The sequence below is a fragment of the Leptopilina heterotoma genome, unplaced genomic scaffold, assembly GCF_015476425.1.
Source record: "Leptopilina heterotoma isolate Lh14 unplaced genomic scaffold, ASM1547642v1 Lhet_120, whole genome shotgun sequence".
NCBI lineage: Eukaryota > Metazoa > Arthropoda > Insecta > Hymenoptera > Figitidae > Leptopilina > Leptopilina heterotoma.
Genome location: NW_025110838.1, coordinates 973,928 through 995,128, shown reverse-complemented (window position 1 = coordinate 995,128; position 21,201 = coordinate 973,928). Strand labels below are relative to the sequence as shown.

The 21,201-nt window shown below is 24.7% G+C and overlaps 2 protein-coding genes across 8 annotated transcripts in view; one reads left to right on the top strand and one right to left on the bottom strand.

The window, feature by feature from the left end:
* LOC122510450 (protein tincar) overlaps positions 1–10,749 on the top strand; it is a 91,441-nt gene extending 80,692 nt beyond the window's left edge. The window contains exons 10-14 of one of the 6 annotated variants that reach the window (XM_043625115.1): positions 269–470; positions 3,794–3,926; positions 4,520–4,570; positions 5,723–5,929; positions 8,990–10,749. In XM_043625115.1, coding sequence (XP_043481050.1) covers positions 269–470; positions 3,794–3,926; positions 4,520–4,570; positions 5,723–5,929; positions 8,990–10,129 — 1,733 coding nt within the window. In that variant the 3' untranslated portion in view covers positions 10,130–10,749. Of the gene's footprint in view, positions 1–268; positions 471–3,793; positions 3,927–4,519; positions 4,571–5,707; positions 5,930–8,989 lie in introns of all 6 variants that reach the window. The other 5 variants (XM_043625106.1, XM_043625132.1, XM_043625123.1 and 2 more) reach the window with 5 other exon arrangements.
* An 8,995-nt stretch (positions 10,750–19,744) lies between these two features.
* The window catches only part of LOC122510527 (COMM domain-containing protein 4), a 30,344-nt gene continuing 28,887 nt past the window's right edge, over positions 19,745–21,201 (bottom strand). For both annotated transcript variants that reach the window (XM_043625259.1, XM_043625268.1), the window contains exons 5-8: positions 20,902–20,941; positions 20,547–20,747; positions 19,996–20,142; positions 19,745–19,900 (exon numbers count right to left, since the gene is read on the bottom strand). In XM_043625259.1, coding sequence (XP_043481194.1) covers positions 19,863–19,900; positions 19,996–20,142; positions 20,547–20,747; positions 20,902–20,941 — 426 coding nt within the window. In that variant the 3' untranslated portion in view covers positions 19,745–19,862. The remainder of the gene's footprint in view (positions 19,901–19,995; positions 20,143–20,546; positions 20,748–20,901; positions 20,942–21,201) is intronic.

Sequence of the window (21,201 nt, the reverse complement as noted above, 5' to 3'; positions counted from 1 at the left end):
TGATTAAAATTGAGCCCTACTACTGTTTTTGTCCCGAGTTTCAGTAGTAGAGAATATTTTTAGTCAGACATTCTTACAATTGCTTTAAAGAACAGTAGTAAGTGTAGAATTCAGTCAGACTCTTAGAATCACAAAAAAATAATAATTTCTTATGTAATGAGAATGTAATTACAGAATAATTTTTCAAGCAGAAAAAACAGAAAAATGAAGGAAAAGGAAAGAGAGAATAATAAATATTTAGAAATGAAAGAAAAATCTTTGTTTTCAGGACTAAATGGCGATTCAGTGGACGGTGAATCAGCGGCTGATGGTGCCGAGCAAATCTATTGGCTGCGGCCAAAATTTAGGCCCTCACCAACTCAATCGCCCAATGATGGAGTGACGGCAACAACTGGAGATAAGGGTTGGCTGAACAAGAAACTCAAGCCAAAAGTCACCTTTAACGACCTGCCTAGTACGTCAGGCTCGCGGTAACTACCCTTCCTCCCTCCTCTTGGTGTCTTTTGTGTCTGACCATTAGTTTGCTGGGTGTTCTTCCTTTTCATTTCGTTGCACCTTAATCACCACTCTCATCAACATTGACAGACAATTTCACCCAAAGGCGAAACACATTCTCTTTATGCTTGTTGTTTCCTCCTTGAGAAACTTCTCTATCTCGTCCTTTTACTTACTTTCTCTCAACTCATTTATATATATACAACAAGACACTCACACAGACGAAACTATTATATATCATTGTTCGATCTCATCCAATGACCATCGAGGCAAGAACTTCAATCCAAAGACCTCTTGAAGTTTTGAGTACGAGAACATTTTTATTTCTCTAATTTTATTTCTTTTTTTTTTTGGTGAAGACAATGAATTGTTTTTTAATTTTTAATTTTCACAGTGGAAAAAATTTATTTTATTTAAATAACCGATTTTTTTTTATAAACAAATGAATATTGATCGAAATAAATATTATTTGAATATAATAAATATTTACCTAAATCAAATAATTTTTATATCATTCAAATAAATTGTATTATTTAACAATAATTAAATTTAATCGATAATTTAATTATTTAGAACAAATACCACATTTTTTTAAATTATATTTCTTTCAATTTTTCGGTATTTCTTTTATTTTCTTTATTTTTTTTTTATTAACTATTTCATTATTATTTCTCGTTCTTATTTTTCACTAATTTCTTTATTGATACAAAATTAATTTTTTTGTAGGTATTTATTCATTTTTATTTATTTGTAAGATATAAAATCATTAGAAGTATAAATTTCTTAACTACTTTGGTAATATCAGTATTTGAAAATTCATAGAGGTAAATACTTCGAAATAGATGTTAGATCATGGTAGATTAGTAGGTATTGTTAGATTGTGTTGTTTAATTAATATTGCATTCTGAAATCCGTTGTTAACGCGATAAACACTGGCGATGCACCTCAGGGATTACTACGTAAGAATTTGTATTACTTAAAATTATTCATTTCTCTTAATTTCTTTCTTAAATCCTCGCTTGCCAAAAAGAACATCATCATTCATCAAAACCTTCAAAAATTAATTAACTTTTAAAAAAAAATGTCTAAAGTAATTATTTTTATTAAAATTAATTTAAAAAAAAAACTTCAAAAGTAACTATTTTTCATAAAATTAATTAACTTTAAAAAAAAATTCCAGTAGTAATTAACTGTAATAAAATTAATTAACTAAAAAAGAATTATGCAATGATATAAACTATTCAAAATCTATAAAAACGTTTTTCAAAAGATTTTATAAATATTTTTTATTTTCGAAACGGCTTTTTGAATTTTTTATTTAAAATTTTTTAAATAGATACCTATTTTTAATATTTTCTTATTATGCACTGAAAATTTCAATTTGCAAAAAAGATTAATTTTCAAAATCGAAATTTAGAGAAACAGAGAAAAAGCGAAGTTCTCCCTCTGGAAATTTTTTTTTCAATTGTTTAATTATAAAAATATTTTGCAAGACAAGAACTTCAAAAAAAGTAGTGTTAATCATTAAGTAAATTAAAAATGTTTTTATAGATATAAAATTCTCTTGTACACAGAAAAAATATTTTTTTTTCATAAAAACTGTTTTGCATGTATTTATTTAATTAGTTATCTAAAAAGTCTATGATTAATTTAATAATAATTACTCTAATAATAATTTATTTATTTGTAATTAATTTTAGTTTAAAAAACTTAATTCGACAATAATAAATTTGATAATAATTTTACGAAATGCCTTTTCCAGTCTATTTTTGTAAATAAATAAACTTTATTAAATTAATCATAACTCCTCGAAAATATTTTGCGTATTTTCCATCTAGTCGTAAATTCGTAGTTTTTTCAAAAACAACGTGTGTCAATATAATTTTAATTTTTGTATAAAATAGTTTTTATATTTATATTTAAGTTTAATTTATTGTTAGATTTACATAATCTTTTACTTATTGTTTTATTTTAGCTTTAACATCGTACATTGTATCTAGTTTCACAAGTTTTGTACTTTATTTCCTGAAATACATTATAATACTGCTTATTTTGCATTGAACCAACTAATATTTAATTTGTCCCATAACCCGGCCATCACTAATTTTATTTACTTTTTAAAATAGTAATTCTTCTTTATTCTTACTAATTTTATGAAATTTTCAATTAATTATATTCTACACTTTATCCTAGCATGCTAATTTCTTTTCAAATTCATTTACGCTTTATTTTCTCGTCGTAATTACTAAAGCACATTTATTTAAAAGTTTAAATTAAACAAAACTTTCAGTTCAAATTTAATAACGAATTCAAAAGTATTTTCTGTCATTATTTAATTCTTATTACTTGTTATTTATTGATTTCTAATTATTTTCTTTTATTTATTTAATAACTTTTTTTGTCATTTATTAATTAACTTATTTTATTGAGTTTTTGAATAATTTACTTATTATTTCATATTAGAAATTAACGGAAATTAAATTACTATTTTAATTATATATTATTTTCCTTATTGTTTATTGTTATTGATTAAATTTGATTCATTAATAATTAAGATCAATAATTAATAAACATAAAAATCTTTTTTTATCACTCCTTACGAAATAAATTTTTTTTCGTCAGAAATTATTGCACTTTTCAATCTTATTTCACATTTTTACGAATAAATCTACAAGTTTTTTCTTTCAGTTTTTAAAAAGAGAGCTAATTAATAAAGAAATTTTTAACCAATTAGCTATAGAGTAAAACATTATTTTGAATAAAATTTTATTTGTTCATTTCTTTTTATTTTATATTTATTCAGATTATTATTCGAGAAAATTTTTCTCAATTCCTTTTTTTATTAAAATTCTTTCAATGAGAAAAATAATCCCTATTTTTTAAAAATCAAAGTAAAGAAATAAAAAATTTTAAATGAAATTTAATCATAAAAAATGTGCAATTAAATTAAGTACAAGATGCAAAGGAGAATTTCAATATATATTACTATCGATGAGGTAATTTGAAGATTAAAGGGCTCTCCCTTCTTTTTTATGTGCATACACAATCTTCAATTTGAAAAGAAAGTGAAATGGAAAAAATTATATTGAAAAAAAAAAATCTTGGCTCTTTTTTTCTCTGCAATCACGTCAATAATTTTATTTTTAAATTTTTTTTTTTAGTTTTGTTTGAACCATAAGAAATGCTTTCATCTCGCCTGTTCCTTTAATATAAGTTTTGCATCGTGTGTATTTATTGATACACGCAAAGAAAAAAATAAACTAAAACATCTTAACCTCGAGTATCTTTGATGTTTAAGTAATAAGGGAAAAGCCAGACGAGGTGTCGCTGATGGTGGACCCGACGATGATGGAGACTACGCCACGTTACGTGAATTACCATTGATGACATCGTTGGACCCCGCTGATGATTCCACTTCTGAAGAAAATAAGGTAATTTTTAAAAAAATTTTGGTTATTTCATTTTTTCTTAGTAATTTTTTTGTTGAATTCATAAATCAAATTTTTTTCTTGTCAATAATTTAGTTTAATATTAATAATAATCTAATTACTTTACTTTTTATTCTAAAAATTTTAGTTTTTTCACTAACGAAACGATTTTAAAAGAGTCTTTTTTCATAATATTATTTTCTAAAATATTTCTTTTCTTTATTTATTTACTTAATTTATTATTTGTTTACTTATATAATTATTAATTTATTTTCTTATTTACGTATTTATTTACTTATTAATTTATTTGTTTACTTATTTATTTATTTACTTTTTTGTTTACTTATTTATTTACTTATTTATTTAATTATTTATTTACTTATTTACTTATTTGTTTACTTATTTATTTATTTATTTATTTACTTTTTTGTTTACTTATTTATTTACTTATTTATACACTTATTTATTAACTTATTTATTTATTTACTCGTAGACTCTTTTATATGCTTAAAAAAGGGTTTTAGTAGTAAAATATTTTTACTACAATTCTAGTGGTTAAAAAACTCATTCTCTTATTTTTTTTTGTACTTTGACAGTGGGGAAGGTGGCTGGTATCTCATAGGACTGGTATTCCTAAGTTTACAGATGTAAGAATCACGATATTTTTTTTCGTGTTCTAAAACAAATACTAACAAGACAATTTTTACTTCCTTACTAACAAATTTTTTGCTTTTTCTGTTTCACTAAAACTGAATAATAGCATAGATTTGAATGTTTAGAGATTTTCCTCTTCTATTTTAGAGGGATTTGCATTATCTTTGAATGACTTGTAGTTTTTAGTTGCTAACAAAACTTACAAAACCGATAACAAATATACCTATTAGAATAAAATTACAGTCATTAAATCAACAAATTAGGAAAATTAAAAAAAATTGCCAAAAAATATGAAAAAAAAATTTAAAGAAATACTTTTAATAACATTAGTAACGAATTTTCATTGTTCCAAATAGGATTTTTTTTATAATAAATAAAATTTTCAAGACAAATAACACAAATATTGGAAACAGACTTATAAATATCGCAAGTATACCACAGACAACAGACAGTTTTTTATTTGCAACTTTTTTTTAATTCGAATTATTTATTAGCAAAAACATTACATTATTCATTACATTAAATTATTTTTCACTCTATTATTTTATTTTCTTCAAATAGTTGTTAGCTACTAGTTATTGTCTATAGGGCAACTGAAAATAATCATACAATTAAATATAAAGAAATAATTAACACTAATTAATAAAATACAAATTAAATGATTTTAGTTATCAAAACATTGAAATTATCCTAATTATAGAAAAATTTCATACAAAATTACAAACTAAAAAAAGTTTCTTTAAATTCTCTTTCTCTATTAAATTATTATGTATATATAGAGTTCATAATTTTTTAATTTCAAAAGAGAGGCGAATAATTAAAGAAGGTAATTAAAAGCACGTATCATTTGTTAATTTGAAAACAAGTAATTAAATTAAAATTAAATTGAAAATCATAATTAGAATAAAAAATTTGAATTTGTCTCTCTTCTTGGAAATTATTTCAGTTTGTGTGAATAATTAAAAAAGACACGTGGATACTTTGTATGAATAATTAAAAAAAAACATATGGATTGACGGAACTTTTGTTCTTTTTTTTTAGAAAAAGAAATGAATTTTTTTAATAAATTAGCTGAAAATTTATTATTAACATTATATAATTAAATTGACTAATAACAAATACTAACGCAGCACGTGTCTTGGCAGCTTCTGGAGTGTGTTAACGACGATCAAGTGACATACTACGCAAGCGGTAACCGCGATCTTCAACCTTCAGAGGGTGATCCCTCCCCTCTTCTCACCCCTGACCCTTTGCCTGATCCTGCTTCGGAGCCACTTCCGCTACCGCCGCCAACTCCGACTTCCGAACCATCCACCGAAGTCGCCTCAGCACCCTTAATTACTAACGCCCAGGTACTAACTAACACACCTGTTGACGTCCCAACAATTATTCATAATCACCCGCATGTCCTCGCTTTTATTTTCATAGAAAAGAGAAAATTTTGTCCTTTCATTCGTTTGATTTTTTAATTTAATTATTAGATGTTGGTGTAATTAAATTATTATTTTTTATTATTATTTATAAATAGGATTCAAATGGCAGTAGTAGAGGTCAATTTTAGTCAGACGAAACATTTGGAGACGAATTTAAGTAGTAACGGTAAATTTTAGTCAGTCCAGATGTATCTGGACTTTTGAAAATGTAGTTTAAGTGGTTAAGGTCAATTTTAGTCAGTCCAGGTGTTTCTGCACTTTTTTAAATGTAGTTTAAGTGATTAAGGTCAATTTTAGTCAGTCCAGATTTTTCTACCCTTTGTTGAAAGTAGTTTAAGTAATTAAGATCATTTTTACTCAGACGAATCATTTCGAGAATAAGTTTAAGTAGTATAGGTCAAGCTTAGCCAATCGAAATAATTCTACATTTTTTATAATCTAGTTTAAGTGGTTGAGGTCAATTTTAGTCAGACGTACCTTTTGGAGACATGTTTAAGTAGTATAAGTCAAATTTAGCCAGACAAAATGTTCCTGAACTATAAAGTCAATTTGGTATAAGTAGTAGAAATAATTTTTAGTCAGACATAAAGATTTTAAACAATTATCAACTTACCTTAAGTGGTAACAGTAAGTTTTGGTCAGACATATTGCAATGAATTCGTATGAAGTTGATTTCAAGTAATACTGACAATTTTTATCAAGACAAAATATTTTTAAGGTCATTAAAATTACGTGTATCAGTAGTAGAAACAGATTTTCAGTACTTTTTTAGTCAGACAGAGAGTTTTTTAACTAGTAAAACGTTTCTAGGTTTATTATAATTAAAAACCAGTAGTAGAAAATTACTTTAGTCGCGCAGAAAATATTTTCTACTAATTTAAATTTTTTCCAAGTTGTAAAAAAAGTTTTTAGTCCGGCAGAATATTTTACTACTGTTAATCATTATCTTCAAGGTGCAGAATTAAATTTAAGTCATAATGAATTCTTATAAAAGTCACTTTAGTAGTAAACGAAATTTTTAGTCTGACAAAACATTTTCAGACTTATCGAAATTAATTACTAGTAGTTTTTTGTCAGACAAGCTGTAATTGATTTTATTGCAGAATTTTTGACAGTAGTAAAAGATATTTTTAATCAGACATGTTTGGAATGTTTCAGAAAATATTAAGTAGTATAAGACTATTTTTGTCAGACAGTATATCTGAATTTTATATTTAGTAGTGGAGAATATTTCTAGTCAAACACGATTTTTTAACAATTTTCTTAACTCAGAAGAAGAAGTAATAATCGAATTTAGTCAGATATCATAAATTGTCTTTTTCAGTAGTAGAGAATATTTTCAGTCAGACCTAATTACTCTGACATTTTTGTTAAATAAGTATTAAAATAATAACGATGAAATTTCGTCAGAGTAAAAATTACTAACTTCAGAATTTATATTTTCAGTAGTAATGAATATTTTTAGTGAAGCAGAATTTTTCAAAATTGTATTAGTTCAGTTAAAGTAGTAATAATAAAATTAAGTCAGACTAATTATTGAAAATTCCATTATTTATATTTTCAGTAGTAGTGAATATTTTTAGTCAGACAGAATTTCTTAAAAATTGTCTCAATTGAGAAAAAGTTGCAATAATCGAATTTAGTGAGACTAAAAGTAATAATTTTTAAAACTGGTAGTTAAAGTAGTAGAGGGTATTTTCAGTCAGACGTTAGTTCTCTATTTGTGAAATGAGTATAAAAGTAGTAACGATGGAATTTAGTGAGACCAAAATTTAAAAACTTTAGAATTTAAATTTTCAGTAGTATAAGATATTTTTAGACAGACGTAATTTCTCTGATATTTTTGTTAAATAAGTATAAAAGTAGTAACGATTAGATTCAGTTAGACTAAAAATGACAAACTTTAGAATTTACTTTTTCAGTAGTAAAGAATATTTTTAGTCAGACAGAATTTTTCAAAAATGCTCTTATTTCTGTGAAAGTACCTGGTAATAATGAAATTTAGTCTGACTCCAGATGGCAAATTTCAATATTTACATTTTCAGTAGTAGAGAATATTTCTAGTCAGACACAATTTTTTAAAAATTTTCTCATTTCAGAAGAAGTAGTAATAATCGCATTTAGTCAGACTAACGATTATAATTTCCAGAAATTATAGTTTAAGTAGTAGAGCATATTTTCAGTCTACAATTAGTAGTAAAACAGTTCTTTAGTCAAACATGACCCAGCGATTTATTTCGAAATTCAGTCTAAGTAGTAACATCACTTTTTTGTCAGACAGAATATTTTCAAACTTTCCTCAGTTTCAGTAGTAAAAGTAAATTTTAGTCAGACCAAAAACAGTGTGAAATAATTTCAATTTAATTTTTTCCCACTTTTCAATTGAATTTCAGTAGTATAAAACCATTTAAGTCAGACAAATATTTCTCTTTTGCTTCTAAGTCTTTCTTAGTTGTAAATTAATTTTCAGTCAGACTTTTTCTTTTTAATTCTTTCAAATCTGTTTTTCTCCCTGCCTTTGTGTTTATAGCAACATTTTCAAAATGCTTCTTCTGTTTTTTATTTTACAAAAATCTATAATTTTAGTAAAAATTTTAAAGATTGTTTTTGTTGAAAATCTTTAATTTTCTTCAACTCTCAAAAATTATTTGCCAAAATGTTTTGCTCATACTGTCTTTCTCGAAATTAATGTTTTGGTTTCTATTCAAATTTGTGTTCTCCTTTTTTCTTACTATAAATATTTCGTTTTCTATCAAACCTAAATTATTAAACCTAAACTATACTTAACTATATAACTATATTATATTCAGAGTTTTTCTAAGAATATCAAATTGAGACAAAAAACAAATGAAAAGTATTGCGAGGCAATACTTTTGATTCTTTTTTTGTCTGAATTTGATATCCTTAGAAAACACGTGTTAAATTATTTAAAAAATTAGTTATAAAAATGAATTACTAACTGAAAACAAAAATTAACAGGTGAATGGAGGTCAAACGCCACGCTGTCTACGTCGTGCCGATTCAGGAATGCCACACGACGAATTAACACCACGCTCTGACTCATCAAATTCACCGCCCCTCGACGTGGGAATAAATTCCACCGGTCACAATAGTAATACAAGTACCAACAGTGAAACATCAAGTGGCGTTCACAGTAACGCAAGTAACGCAAGTAACGCCTCAAGTTCCCAAAGACGAGCAACAAGCGTCGACGATCTCACCGGTGAACCACGCGAGGAACCCCAATGGCGCAGTTGCTCCCTACAACGTGGCGTTCAACCACCAACTGCCAATACCGTATTCCCCCCTCCCCCACCACCCCTCAATCATCATCATCATCATCACAATCACAATCACAATCTCAACAACAATAATAATCGAACAAACGTTAATAATTTCTCCCCCCAATATGTGAATCACAATGCCCTCTATAATGGTGGTGGTGGGGAAATGGTTGTCGCCGGTTGTCCAGCGGTGATACTTGAGAATACAAACGAGGCGACAGTCGTTATACGTCGACGATCATCACGTACAAAACTCAGCGAACCCCTTAATCACAATGAGGAGCCATTTGGTCGTTCGACAAATATGCGAATGACCTCATTCACCGAGAATACTGATTTACGTTCAATTCAAGCTTCCTCGGCAACATTACCTCATTATCCCACACAACCAATGGTAACTTATCCACATTGCTCGACAATGCCATTGCCACATGCATCGCACAGTATGTCAAATGGTACGAGTGCCAATGGTATTAGCGGTGGTTCAGGTAGTTGTGGTTCAGTATCGCGAAACGTCAATAATTTACCATCTGTCGTGCAACACACAAGCATTCCATCGCACACGACATTACCCTCACATCATAATGGCGTGAGATTAATTCCAGGCAATGGTGGTGCAACATCATCATCATCATCAACAAATCCATTTGTTAAACGCTTCCCAAATGTTTCCGTTCATACACAGGGCTGGGCCCTACCTGGACATCATACCTTTCCACAATTGGCTCTCGGGCAAAAATTACCAACAACTGCACAAATTAGACAGAGTGATCGTGATTCTGCTAATTTCTCAATGGCAAGCAGTGGCGATTCCGATACTTGTCTACCGCATTAAAATTAGATTTTATAATCATCATCAACATCATCGTTCTGTAATTTTTAAGAGAGTTTAATAATGAAATTAATGAGAGTTCTCATTTTCTTGGTGATTGATTCTCTATTCACTGTGAAATGAAAGGTACTAATTTAGTACCAATTTTAATTACTAAATCGTAATTTGGTTCTGTTTCAATACCCAAAATCAGCTCTAAGTTAAAACCTTTTTTTACAGTGTTGAATTACAAAATTTATTGTAAATCAAATTTTTCTTTTTTTTTATTTATTTTCTGAATTTTTACCAAGGAGATTTATCAATTTTCAAAAAACATGTTCCCAAAGTCGAATCAATATTCAAACAGAGCTAATTATTGAATTTAAAAATTTAGTGTTGCACTTCGAATACGAGTCTCCTCTCGAAGAACCGAGAATCTCGAGAAAAAAATAATTAAAACAATTGAATATGTTATATTTGCATTTCTTTTCTTTTATGAAAGGACAGAGTCTCGTCGTGCATCTCTATAAAAATTGATCCCAACTTTTAAATTGGGACAAGTTTCTGATAATAATTGATTGAAAAAGAAATTTACAACCTAGAATCAAATTTATTTTATCAGGATTCAGGAATAATAATTATTAACGATATGTAATCATTTACAGTAATTGCTAATAATAATAGTAATTATTTACAGTAATTGCTAATAATAATAGTAATTATTAACAGTAATTGCTAATAATAATAGTAATTATTAACAGTGATTGTTAATAATAATAGTAATTATTAACAGTAATTGTTAATAATAATAGTAATTATTAACTGTAATTGTTAATAACAATGAACTAATTATTAACAGTAATAGTTAATAACAATTAATAATTATTAACAGTCATAGTTAAAAACAATAGTAATTATTGATAATAATTATTGAGTAAGAATTTCTGAAACGTGCAACCTATAACTTGAAAATTTTTATTTTTTCCTAAATGTTAATTTTCCTGTAGCATTTTATATAAAAAATCACAATGTAAAAGATTTTTGCAAAAAAAAAATTTAATCTTGTTATTAACAATTGAAAATTTTTATTGATTTTTAAAAAAAAATTAATTTCAGAAAAACTTTTTGGCCGATTTTAATGATTCAACCGGCACTATTTTTGTCTTGAATCCAACTTTTAAATAAAAATTATTTTGTTTAGATATTGAATTTTAATAAACAAAAAAATTGTTTATTTATAAAAAATATGTAAAAAAAACACTTTACCCATGAAATTTTAAATTGAAAAAAATTATATTTATTCTTTAAACCTTTCTGAACACAACACTATTCCAAAGAAAAAAAAATGGAACGCATTAAGAAGTAATGATTAATAACAATAATAATTAACAATAATTATTAACAATAATTATTATTAACATTCAATAATAATTTAATAACAGGAAAACACATTTGGGTCAACTTTTGGATTCGGAAAAGTAAGAACGTTATTTAACGTATTTTGTTACACTAAACTCGAAAATTAAATTAAATTCGTCTTTATAGATTTTCTCTAGATTTTGAATTACAAAAATCTGACTTAAAATTCGTAATCAGCGACTCCAATTTCGATTATCAGTCATTTTTATTTCAAATTTACCTTGGAAAGAGGTTTTTGTTGCTCAAGTCTAAAACCTGCTAAACCTGTGTTATAAATATAATTAAAAATAATATATTGTTAATAATAATAATATAATAATATAATTCTTATTCATAAAGTGAATTTTATTCTTGGTTGAAAATTAATTTTTCAAATTTTGCCTCGATATTGGGAACAATGTTGCTGTGTAAAATGGTAAAATTCCATTTCTTCTACTTGCAAATAGCAATAATAATGTATTAACTAATTAATAATTAAATAATAATTATTAATTAATTGTAAAAATTAAGAAGAGAAAAAAATGCAAATAATTGAGAACAATGTTGCTTTGTAAGATGGAAGAATTTTTTTTTCCCCACTCGCAATTAATAATTTATTGATTAATTAATTATTATTAATTGATTGTAAACTTTCAAAAGAAAATACAGTTCGTGATTGGTTTGTAGTTTTAATAGAAAAATTTAAGCAAAAGAAATTAGGAACTTTTATTGTTCTCGAAAGAATGTGAAATAAAGAGAATCGAAAAATAGAGAAATTAATTCATCAAGAAATTGTATTAAAACAAGCAACAGTGAAAAATTTTACAAATTGTTTATTCGAAAAATATCCAAAATGATGAATAAAAAATTAGAAAAAATTTTTCACTCTGCTATTCTCAAAGATTTTTTTATTAGATATATTTCAAAAAAAGAGAGACAAAAAAAGAGAGAGAGAAAATCGACGATTCAGGTTTGGTTTCTGTAAATGACTCAAATCTCAAGTTTTCTTTTCGTTGAGATAAATATGATGATAATAATCGTTTTCTAAATATAGAAACGCTGAAAATAATAATTACAAATATAGTTCTTCTCGAGAAAAAAAATGCGATTCCAATGAGTAGTTTTTATATATTATAAAAAACCAAAAAAAAAAAATAAATAAAAATAAAACTTAAACTTTACATATACTTGTCGTATTTTTCGATTTTAGAGAGAAGAAGAGCAAACAAGAAAATTACATATCCATAAACAGCTTTCTCTCGTATTTTTTGATACAAATCTTTGCGTCTGCAACGTGTGTATGTGCATATACTCAAACGGCTTTACAGCAAATGTAAAGCTAGTGTTAGAAGTAGAATTTGCTTTTTACCCAAAAAATTAAAAAAATGTACCAAAAAGACATTGAAAAGAAAACATATCCTTAAACTTGTGATTAAAAATCTTGACTCATTCTTCTTCAAATTTCAAAATCGTGATAAATATTATATTGTTATAAATTCAGTAATTAATTGCAATTAAATAGAAAATTTTCGATCCTTACAATCGATTTCTATTTATGAAAATAAATTATTATCGAAAATCAAGATTTATATGCGACAACAATTTTCTTTTGAAAAAATAATATCCTCAAAATTGTCTTCTTAGAAAAATAATGTTACAAACAACTTTTAGTTTAAAATTTTTTATTTTAAAAAAATTTCTCTATTTTAAAAATTCCTAACACAGTTTTTTCCTAGATAAATGTTTTATAAGAATTATTTTTATTATTATAAATAATTTCCCTCTGGAGGGAAGACAATTCCACTGTTGTTAAAATAATTTGTTTGTGAAAAGAAAATATTTTACTTGTATTAAGTAATTTGTTTGTGAAAAAAATATTTTACTTGTATAAATAATTTGTTTGTAAAAATAATTTGCTTGTAAAAATAATTTCTGTTTATAAAAATAATTTCTGTTTGTAAAAACGGTTTCCTGTTAATGAAAAAAAACTCACTGTTAAAAAAGCAATTTTATAAAACTTTCCTATTATACAATACAAAACAATCATTCACTCTTTAAACAATTTTTCACTATACAAACAATTTTACATTTAATGTTGCAAAAAATATTCCTGTATTATACAAACATTTTCCTACTAAACAAACAATTTCCTATTAAACATACATTTTCCTACTAAAAAAGCAATTTCCTATTAAACAAACGATTTCTTAAGAAGCAAACAATTTCCTACTAAACAAACAGTTTCCTATTAAACAAACAACACTCTATTAAACAAACAATTCCTTAAACTAAAAATTTCAACAAAAAAACTAAAAATTTCCTACTAAACAAACAATTTTCTACTAAACAAACACTCCTCTATTAAGTAAACAATTTCCTACCAAACAAACTATTTCCTATTAAACAAACAATCTTTTACTAAACAAACAATTCCTTAGTAAACAAGCAATTTCCTACTAAACAAACAATTTCTCACTAAACAAAAAAATTTCTACTAAAGAATAATTCCAATAAAACAATCAAGTTTCAACTAAAAAATAATTACAATGAAACAATTTCCTACTAAAAAAAATTTCCAATTAAACAAACAAATTCTTGTCATAAAAAAAATTTTCTCTCTCCTATTGTATAAACACTTTTCTCTTTATACAAAAACAATTTTCCAATATAAAAACAATTGGATAAATTGTTTCAAAAAATTAAATTCTCCTAAACATTAAAAAAAAATTTCTCAAAATAAAAATAATCCCCTAAATTAGTAAATGAAAAAAATCTAGTTTTGCCTCTAGAAAAATGATGAATTGAAAACTCAAAAAATGCAAATTAGCTTTTACAAAATAAAACAAAAATACACGACTAAAATTAGTAATAAATAATAAATAATAATTGTGCTTTTAATGAGATTATTAAAAGAAGAAAAATAAAATCGTAATTTAAGCAGAAATCAAACCTGAAAAATGATTCGCATTAAGAAAAGGTGTTCGGTTATTATAAATAGACGATAAGAAATGTACCCAAAGACTTGCTTCCTTATATTTCCTGCAAACATGGATTTTTTTGTGAAGTAATTAATGAACAAAAAAATTTAAAAAAAGGTATATAAACTAAATAGACGAGTTGCTCGATACGTAAGAAATTTCGATAATTATTCCATCGATGTTATGAAGGAATATAACTCGGTATCGCTCTTAATAAGGTTCGTGTATAGGGAAAGTAAGTTCGTTCACGATGGAAGTCATTAATTACGCTTCCTCTCGAATGTTTATAAAGACTTCATGAAAAAAATAAGAATTTAAAAAATTTAGATTCTATTTAGAAAATAGAAGGCTTTTTTCAAATAACAATAATATTGTAAATTTCTTTAAAACAACTCCTTTGTACATTGTGCTATTTTTTTATTTCATTTTTATTCTCACAATTTTTGACATATAAATTGTCCCAAAAGAAAAAAATTTGTAACTTCTGTTTTTTAAGGGGAAAAAAATTACTTTTTCCATAAATAAAAATTTCGAAAGAAAAACTTTGAGAAATATTTTTTTGTTTTGGTTAAATTTCCAAATAAGCATTTTTCTAATGAAAATAAAAAATTAGTTTTAATTTTCCGAGAATAAAGAAAAGAAGGAAAAAAATTTCTCAGAGTGTAAGACTTTGTAAATACATAATTATTAATTATATATAATTAGCCCTAATCGATAAGCTAATATATACGATTAAGTGCCATTGTTATTTGATAATTTCCTTTCTGAGAGGTACTTAAATTTTAGAGGAAAAAAAAGGCGAAAATGGCACTCTGAAGGTATTACAAACTACAGTGGCACGTGCCATTTATGTGTTCTTGATTTTAAATCGAGATTATAAATGAATTACTGCCATTCATTGAATGAATCTCCAATTGTGCATTTACTCTTATCGACTGTCCATTATCGCCTTAGAATTGTAATTTTTATTTTCAAATTTAAAAGAAAAGAAATTGTTGTTTCCAAAAATTGGAAGAAAAAAAATTTCAATTTACAAAATTGAAAAGAAAAATAAACTCCTATTTTCAATTTTTTAAGAAGAATTTTTGTTCTTCTTTCTAAATAAAAAAACTCCTATTTTCAAATTTGGAAGAATAAGAAACATTTCTAAATTTGAAAGAAAATAAATTTTTTAATTCCAAAGGAAAAGAAACAAAAATTTCTTTTTTATACTCTATGAAAATGTATTGGAAAATAATTTTGCAAAAATGTTGCCGGTCTCTTTCCTCGAGAAGATTCAATTTATCTTCGCCAAAAAAAAAAAAAAATGACAAGAATCTCGAAAAATTTTTTTTCAAAATATTTGTGTAGATAACGTGATATCTGTGACCTTGAAAATATGAGAGCTTCAGATGAATTTCTTCGAAAACAGCCTTTTTCGAAATCACGATCTCTACCAAGAAAGTAAATGTATTTTTTATCGCCGACATCTTTAGCTAGATCAAAAAAAAAAAAAAACGAAAAACAAAATACTTAAAAAAATAACAGAAGACAAAAAATGAATGTATAAGCTAGACGTGTTTCAAGCGAAAATAATTTTTTAAACACTAGCGTTCGTTTAAAATAAAACATCATGAAATGGATTAAAAATTTCAAGGAGATGAAATAATAATTTTTTTGGGAAAAATAGAAAAAAAAATAGAAAAAATTATTTATAAATTTTTTTCAAATTGAAACAATAAAAATACTTTGTCAAGTTTTATTTAGAAAATAATGTTTTTTAAATTTTGCTTGAAAATATAAAAATATTTTTTTTTTTATTTTTAAAAAATAGTTTTTCAAGTTTTATTGGGAAAAAATAAAAAATAGAAAATCCTCCTTGAAAATTTTATCTAAAAAATGACCAAAAAACAAAAAAAATGTATTTTTGGTAAATAGACGAATTTTCCTCGACTCGAATGGTTTGTGAGAGACATTTTAGCATGTACTTTAAAAAATAAATCGACCAATGAAATCGTGATCGGTGAGTAATATTTTTTTTAAAAAAGAAAAATTTTCCCAAATGGGAAAAAAATAAGAAAAATGTTTTCATCATCGATCACACATATCATTTTTAAGGACCAGATTGAATGTTGTTTCAATCGTAGTCAACAATAGACAGAATTTTTCAAATCATGTCACACTCTTCACATAATTAATTAACTTGAAAGGTTTCCACATTTTATTTCACGTATTGATTTTCAAAATATGTTTTTCTATTTTTAAATTATTTTATTTTCTATAAATTCAGAAAAATTTACGGAAAAGAGAAAAATATATGTAAACAAAAGTGAAGAAAGTGTAAATTAAAAGTATTATTAAAAATTCAGCAAGGGGTTCATATAGAAATTCGAAACAAAAATTAAATCAATTAAAAAATGTCGAGAAAAAAAATTCAGCAATAGTTGATAGTAAAAAAAAATATTAAGAATTAAAAGAAAAATTAAATTTACTAAAAATGTCGAGAGAACAATCAACAAAAGATGAATGCAAAAAAATATTTTAAACTAAAAGAAAAGTTGAATTAATTAAAAATTGTAAAGAATAAAAATAAATAAGAATTAAAAATAATAATAAGATACTGAGGATAATGAAGATAATAATGTTTCAAACGAAACGTGAAATAATTTTTTTCGTGGAAACCATCAAGTTTTTTGCATAAGACAATAGAAGTGCTTTCATACATTTTTAACATTGTAATAAGATTTTGAAGAAAAAAAAAATCGAGAGAATGGGAGAGCATTTTATTTAAGGTCTACCTCGAAAAGCAAAAAAAAATAAAAAATAAAGAAAAATGTAGCTTTTGCAGTCAGAATTTTAGCGCAGTGATTAAAAAAAGTACCTTTATATTCATTCTCACAAAAAAAAATTATCACCCATCATCGGTAGTTATTGCAGAAGAAAAGTATTGTGTAGTTTACTCGTCGCATTCACAAGAGACTTAAAGAAAAAAAGAAAAGAGAGCGCTCGCTATCTTTTTTCAAAAAAATATTTTTTTACCGCTAACGACACATCTCATAATTAAAAGAAATAAAAAAAAGTCACCTAAGAATCCGGCTAGAGTCTTGTAAAACATTTTTTTTTTATGAGAATTAAGGAGGCTCCGAAACCGGATTGATAAAAATATTATGAGAGGAAAAATTCGGCAAAAGAAATAAAAGATGGAAAAGAAAAATCAGTTCGTGCAATTTCCCATTTTTTTATGCCTTTTCCAGTGAAAGTCATTTTTTTCAAACGAAAAAAATTGAAAAGTAAATTTTAGGGTGGAAATAATTGTTTCTCTTTTAAATTTTATTCTAATTTTGTTATTCAATTTTTTCAAAAATATTTTTTAATTTTATTATTCAATTTTTAAAAAATATTTTCGGTAATTTTATTTATTAACATAGCTACGTGTATTTTTTTTATTATACTGATAAATATTATTACAAATAAAATTATAAATATTATAAATAATATAAATAATTATTATTTATAATTTTATACTGTGAGTTACGAAAGAATTACAAATTTTTTTCTAAAAATATTTATCAAGCAAATATTTTTACGAAAAAAGTGTGTAATTAACTAACACTAATACGAAGATTATTTGTATTATTAATATTTATACAAAAAATATTCGTAATACTAAAATTTATACAAAAAATATGAGTATTAGTAAAATTTAAACCTTTTTGAAAAAATATTTATCAGACAAAATATTAATACCAAAATTTGTTTCTATTTTATTTATACTTTAAAAATTGTAATTATTGAAAAAGTAGAAATTATTGACAATTTTATTTTTCCAAAATTAATTTCAAAAAGAGGAAAAAATACAAAAAATGAAATACAGAAAAAGTACCTACAAAAAAAAAAATTCAGAAAAAAGTACAGAAAAAAATTTACTGATATATTTTGACATAATACCTAATTAAATTTTTAATTTAACTTAAAATGGGAAAATTACAATTATTCTAAAATTTCTCTCATATTTTTTTATCAAAATTAACATTTTGTGACTATTTGAACTTTATGTAAACTGAAAACTAATTTGAATTATTTCCACCCTAATGAGATTAAGTTTTTGATTGTAATGGATAGCCGGTCAAGAGCTCTCTGCTTCGCGTCAAATGGCGAAAAAAAAAATTAATTAGGTCGTCAAAGAAAAAACACATTAAAAAAGAAAAACGCTGTAAATAATATAACAATGAATCATGTGAAAGCTAATTGTACGAATATTGTATAAAGACTGATTAGAATAGCCTTGGTATTTATTCAAATTTATTATTATACAAATTACAAGCGTTCTCGCACTGAGATTTCACGTCGCAAGTGCGATATAATAATAATAATAATAATAATAATTTTTTTTTGGTAATATTTTCATATACTTTTTGCGTCACTTTTCTCCGCGCCGTAAAATATTATGTAATTACCATAATTATTAATTTTATCATTATTGTAATAAGTATTAATTTTATTATTGTAATAATATTTAATTTTATCATTGTAACAATATTTAATTTTATCATTATAACAATATTTAATTTATAATAATAATTGTAAAGTAATTTTAAACAAAAAGGAAGAGAAAAGCCCAGTGTGGATAGAAATTTTTACTTAATTATAGTACGAGAAATTTTTGTCATATTATAGATTTAAAAACGAATTTGTACTGAAGATATTTTACTATCTTTTTTTTTATAGTTTTAATTAGTATTAGAGGAAAAATTTATGAAGATAATAAATTTTCAACTAAGGTGAAAATCGCTTTTTTTGTAATGAAAAGAAAGGAAAAACAAAATTTTTTGTTTACGTTGTAAAATTTTGATGCGTGAATAAAAATTAATTATTGAGTTTTCTTTTTTTAATTGCCGGATGATCGGAAATCTCACTGCGTGAAACAGAGAGAAATAAAGACAAGAAAAAAAAACAAGTAAAATTAAAGAGAGAAAAAAAGGGAAAAAATGAAGAAAAAAAAACATAACTTGAGCGCAGTTATAAAAAGCGGCACTATTATCGTCACAACGTATCAAATATTATTCAAGCAACGTATAAACCATTGAAACTTAATGTAAACTTTGTATATTCATTTACCAAGAAAATATTAATAAATTATTCAATGAAAATATATATTTTGTTCAATAATTTCAATTATTACATTTACTTTATTTAAATTACATATAATTAATTAATTATTATTTGATCAAATTGTAATTTAATATAATAAAAAGTAATTATTATTTATGAATTATTTATTAATTACTATCTATTAATTATTACTAATTACATTATTTTATCCTATTATTTCTTAAGTTTTCAATAAAAAGTTCTTGTAAAAAATTTCAGCTTCATTTCTCGTAGAAAAAAATTTCCTTTTTTTAGTACTCATCCATTTTGGCTCTTGCTTTTTTTAAATCTGAAAAAATGAAGAGTAAATTTAAAAAATATTTTTTAAAAGTTTGGAATACAGGATTTTTTTTTCTGAAAATAGTGTAAAATATAATCGATTACCCGCTAGTAGAACTGGAATTTCGTTCCTCAAAATATTTATACTTGTTTCGTCCTCCTGTCCATTGATATTTTTCAACTTGAGTGTAATTTTATTAAATGGCGATGAATTTTCACCGGGAACAATTTCAAAGCTTGTTAAACGATTTACTAGAAAAAAGTAAGAAATTTAAAACTAAATTTTAACATTGTTTGTATTTTTATTATTTTATTTAGTATTCTTTGTAAAAATTAGTAAATTTTGTAAGATCTGTGGTGTTATTATGTAATTTAACTTTCTGACTTTGATTTTAACTTTGACTTTTACTTTAATTTTGACTTTCACTTTGACTTTGATTGTAGCTTTCAAAGTGAAAGTGAAAGTGAAAGTGAAAATCAAAGTGAAAGTGAAAGTGAAAGTGAAAATCAAAGTGAAAGTGAAAGTGAAAAATAAATGCGAAAGTCAAATTGGAAATCAAAGTCTAAATAAAAGTCAAAGTGAAAGTCGAAATAGAAGTAAAAATGAATTTTCAAAATATATATAAAAAAAGTATAAAAAATTATTATATACTTACGTCTAAGAGATTGGGAGGTGAGAATTGCAGTAACTTGAGGACAATTATCGGTATGAATTCGGGCAATTGCGGCACTATGTTCACGAGGAAGTCCAAGTTGTTGTAATTCGCTGCTTAAATCTGCCGGAGAGACACCGTAACGTGCTGAGGATGTTAAAATTAATTCCAAGGCCGCTACAATTGCTTTTGAATCATCCAATTCTATTTTTTTTTTTTTTTTTGAAAAAACAAAATTTTAATTTAAATTTAAATTCGATGAAAATATTCTTTTTTACTAAATTAGAGGAAAACGTTTCTATGCTTAAAAATTAATTATTTTAATTAAAAGTTTACTGTTAGTGAGAACAATACACACCAAGTTTAGCATCTTGCGTTAGTTTCTTTACTTTCTCCTCCTGAAAATCAAAAGAAAAATGGAATAATTAGAAAATTATAACTAGTATTTAACAATATAAATAAACAAGCAAAATAAAAAAATAATAACAAAAACTAAAACCAAAGGTAAAAACATAAAGAATACAAAAATAAGAGATAAAAAATAAATTTTTTTTTCTATTGTTCTTTGTGTGTAAATAATTATTAATAATTTATAATAATTAATAATTAAATTAATTTTAAATATTTTTATAAAAAATATTAATTTTTTATTTTTTAT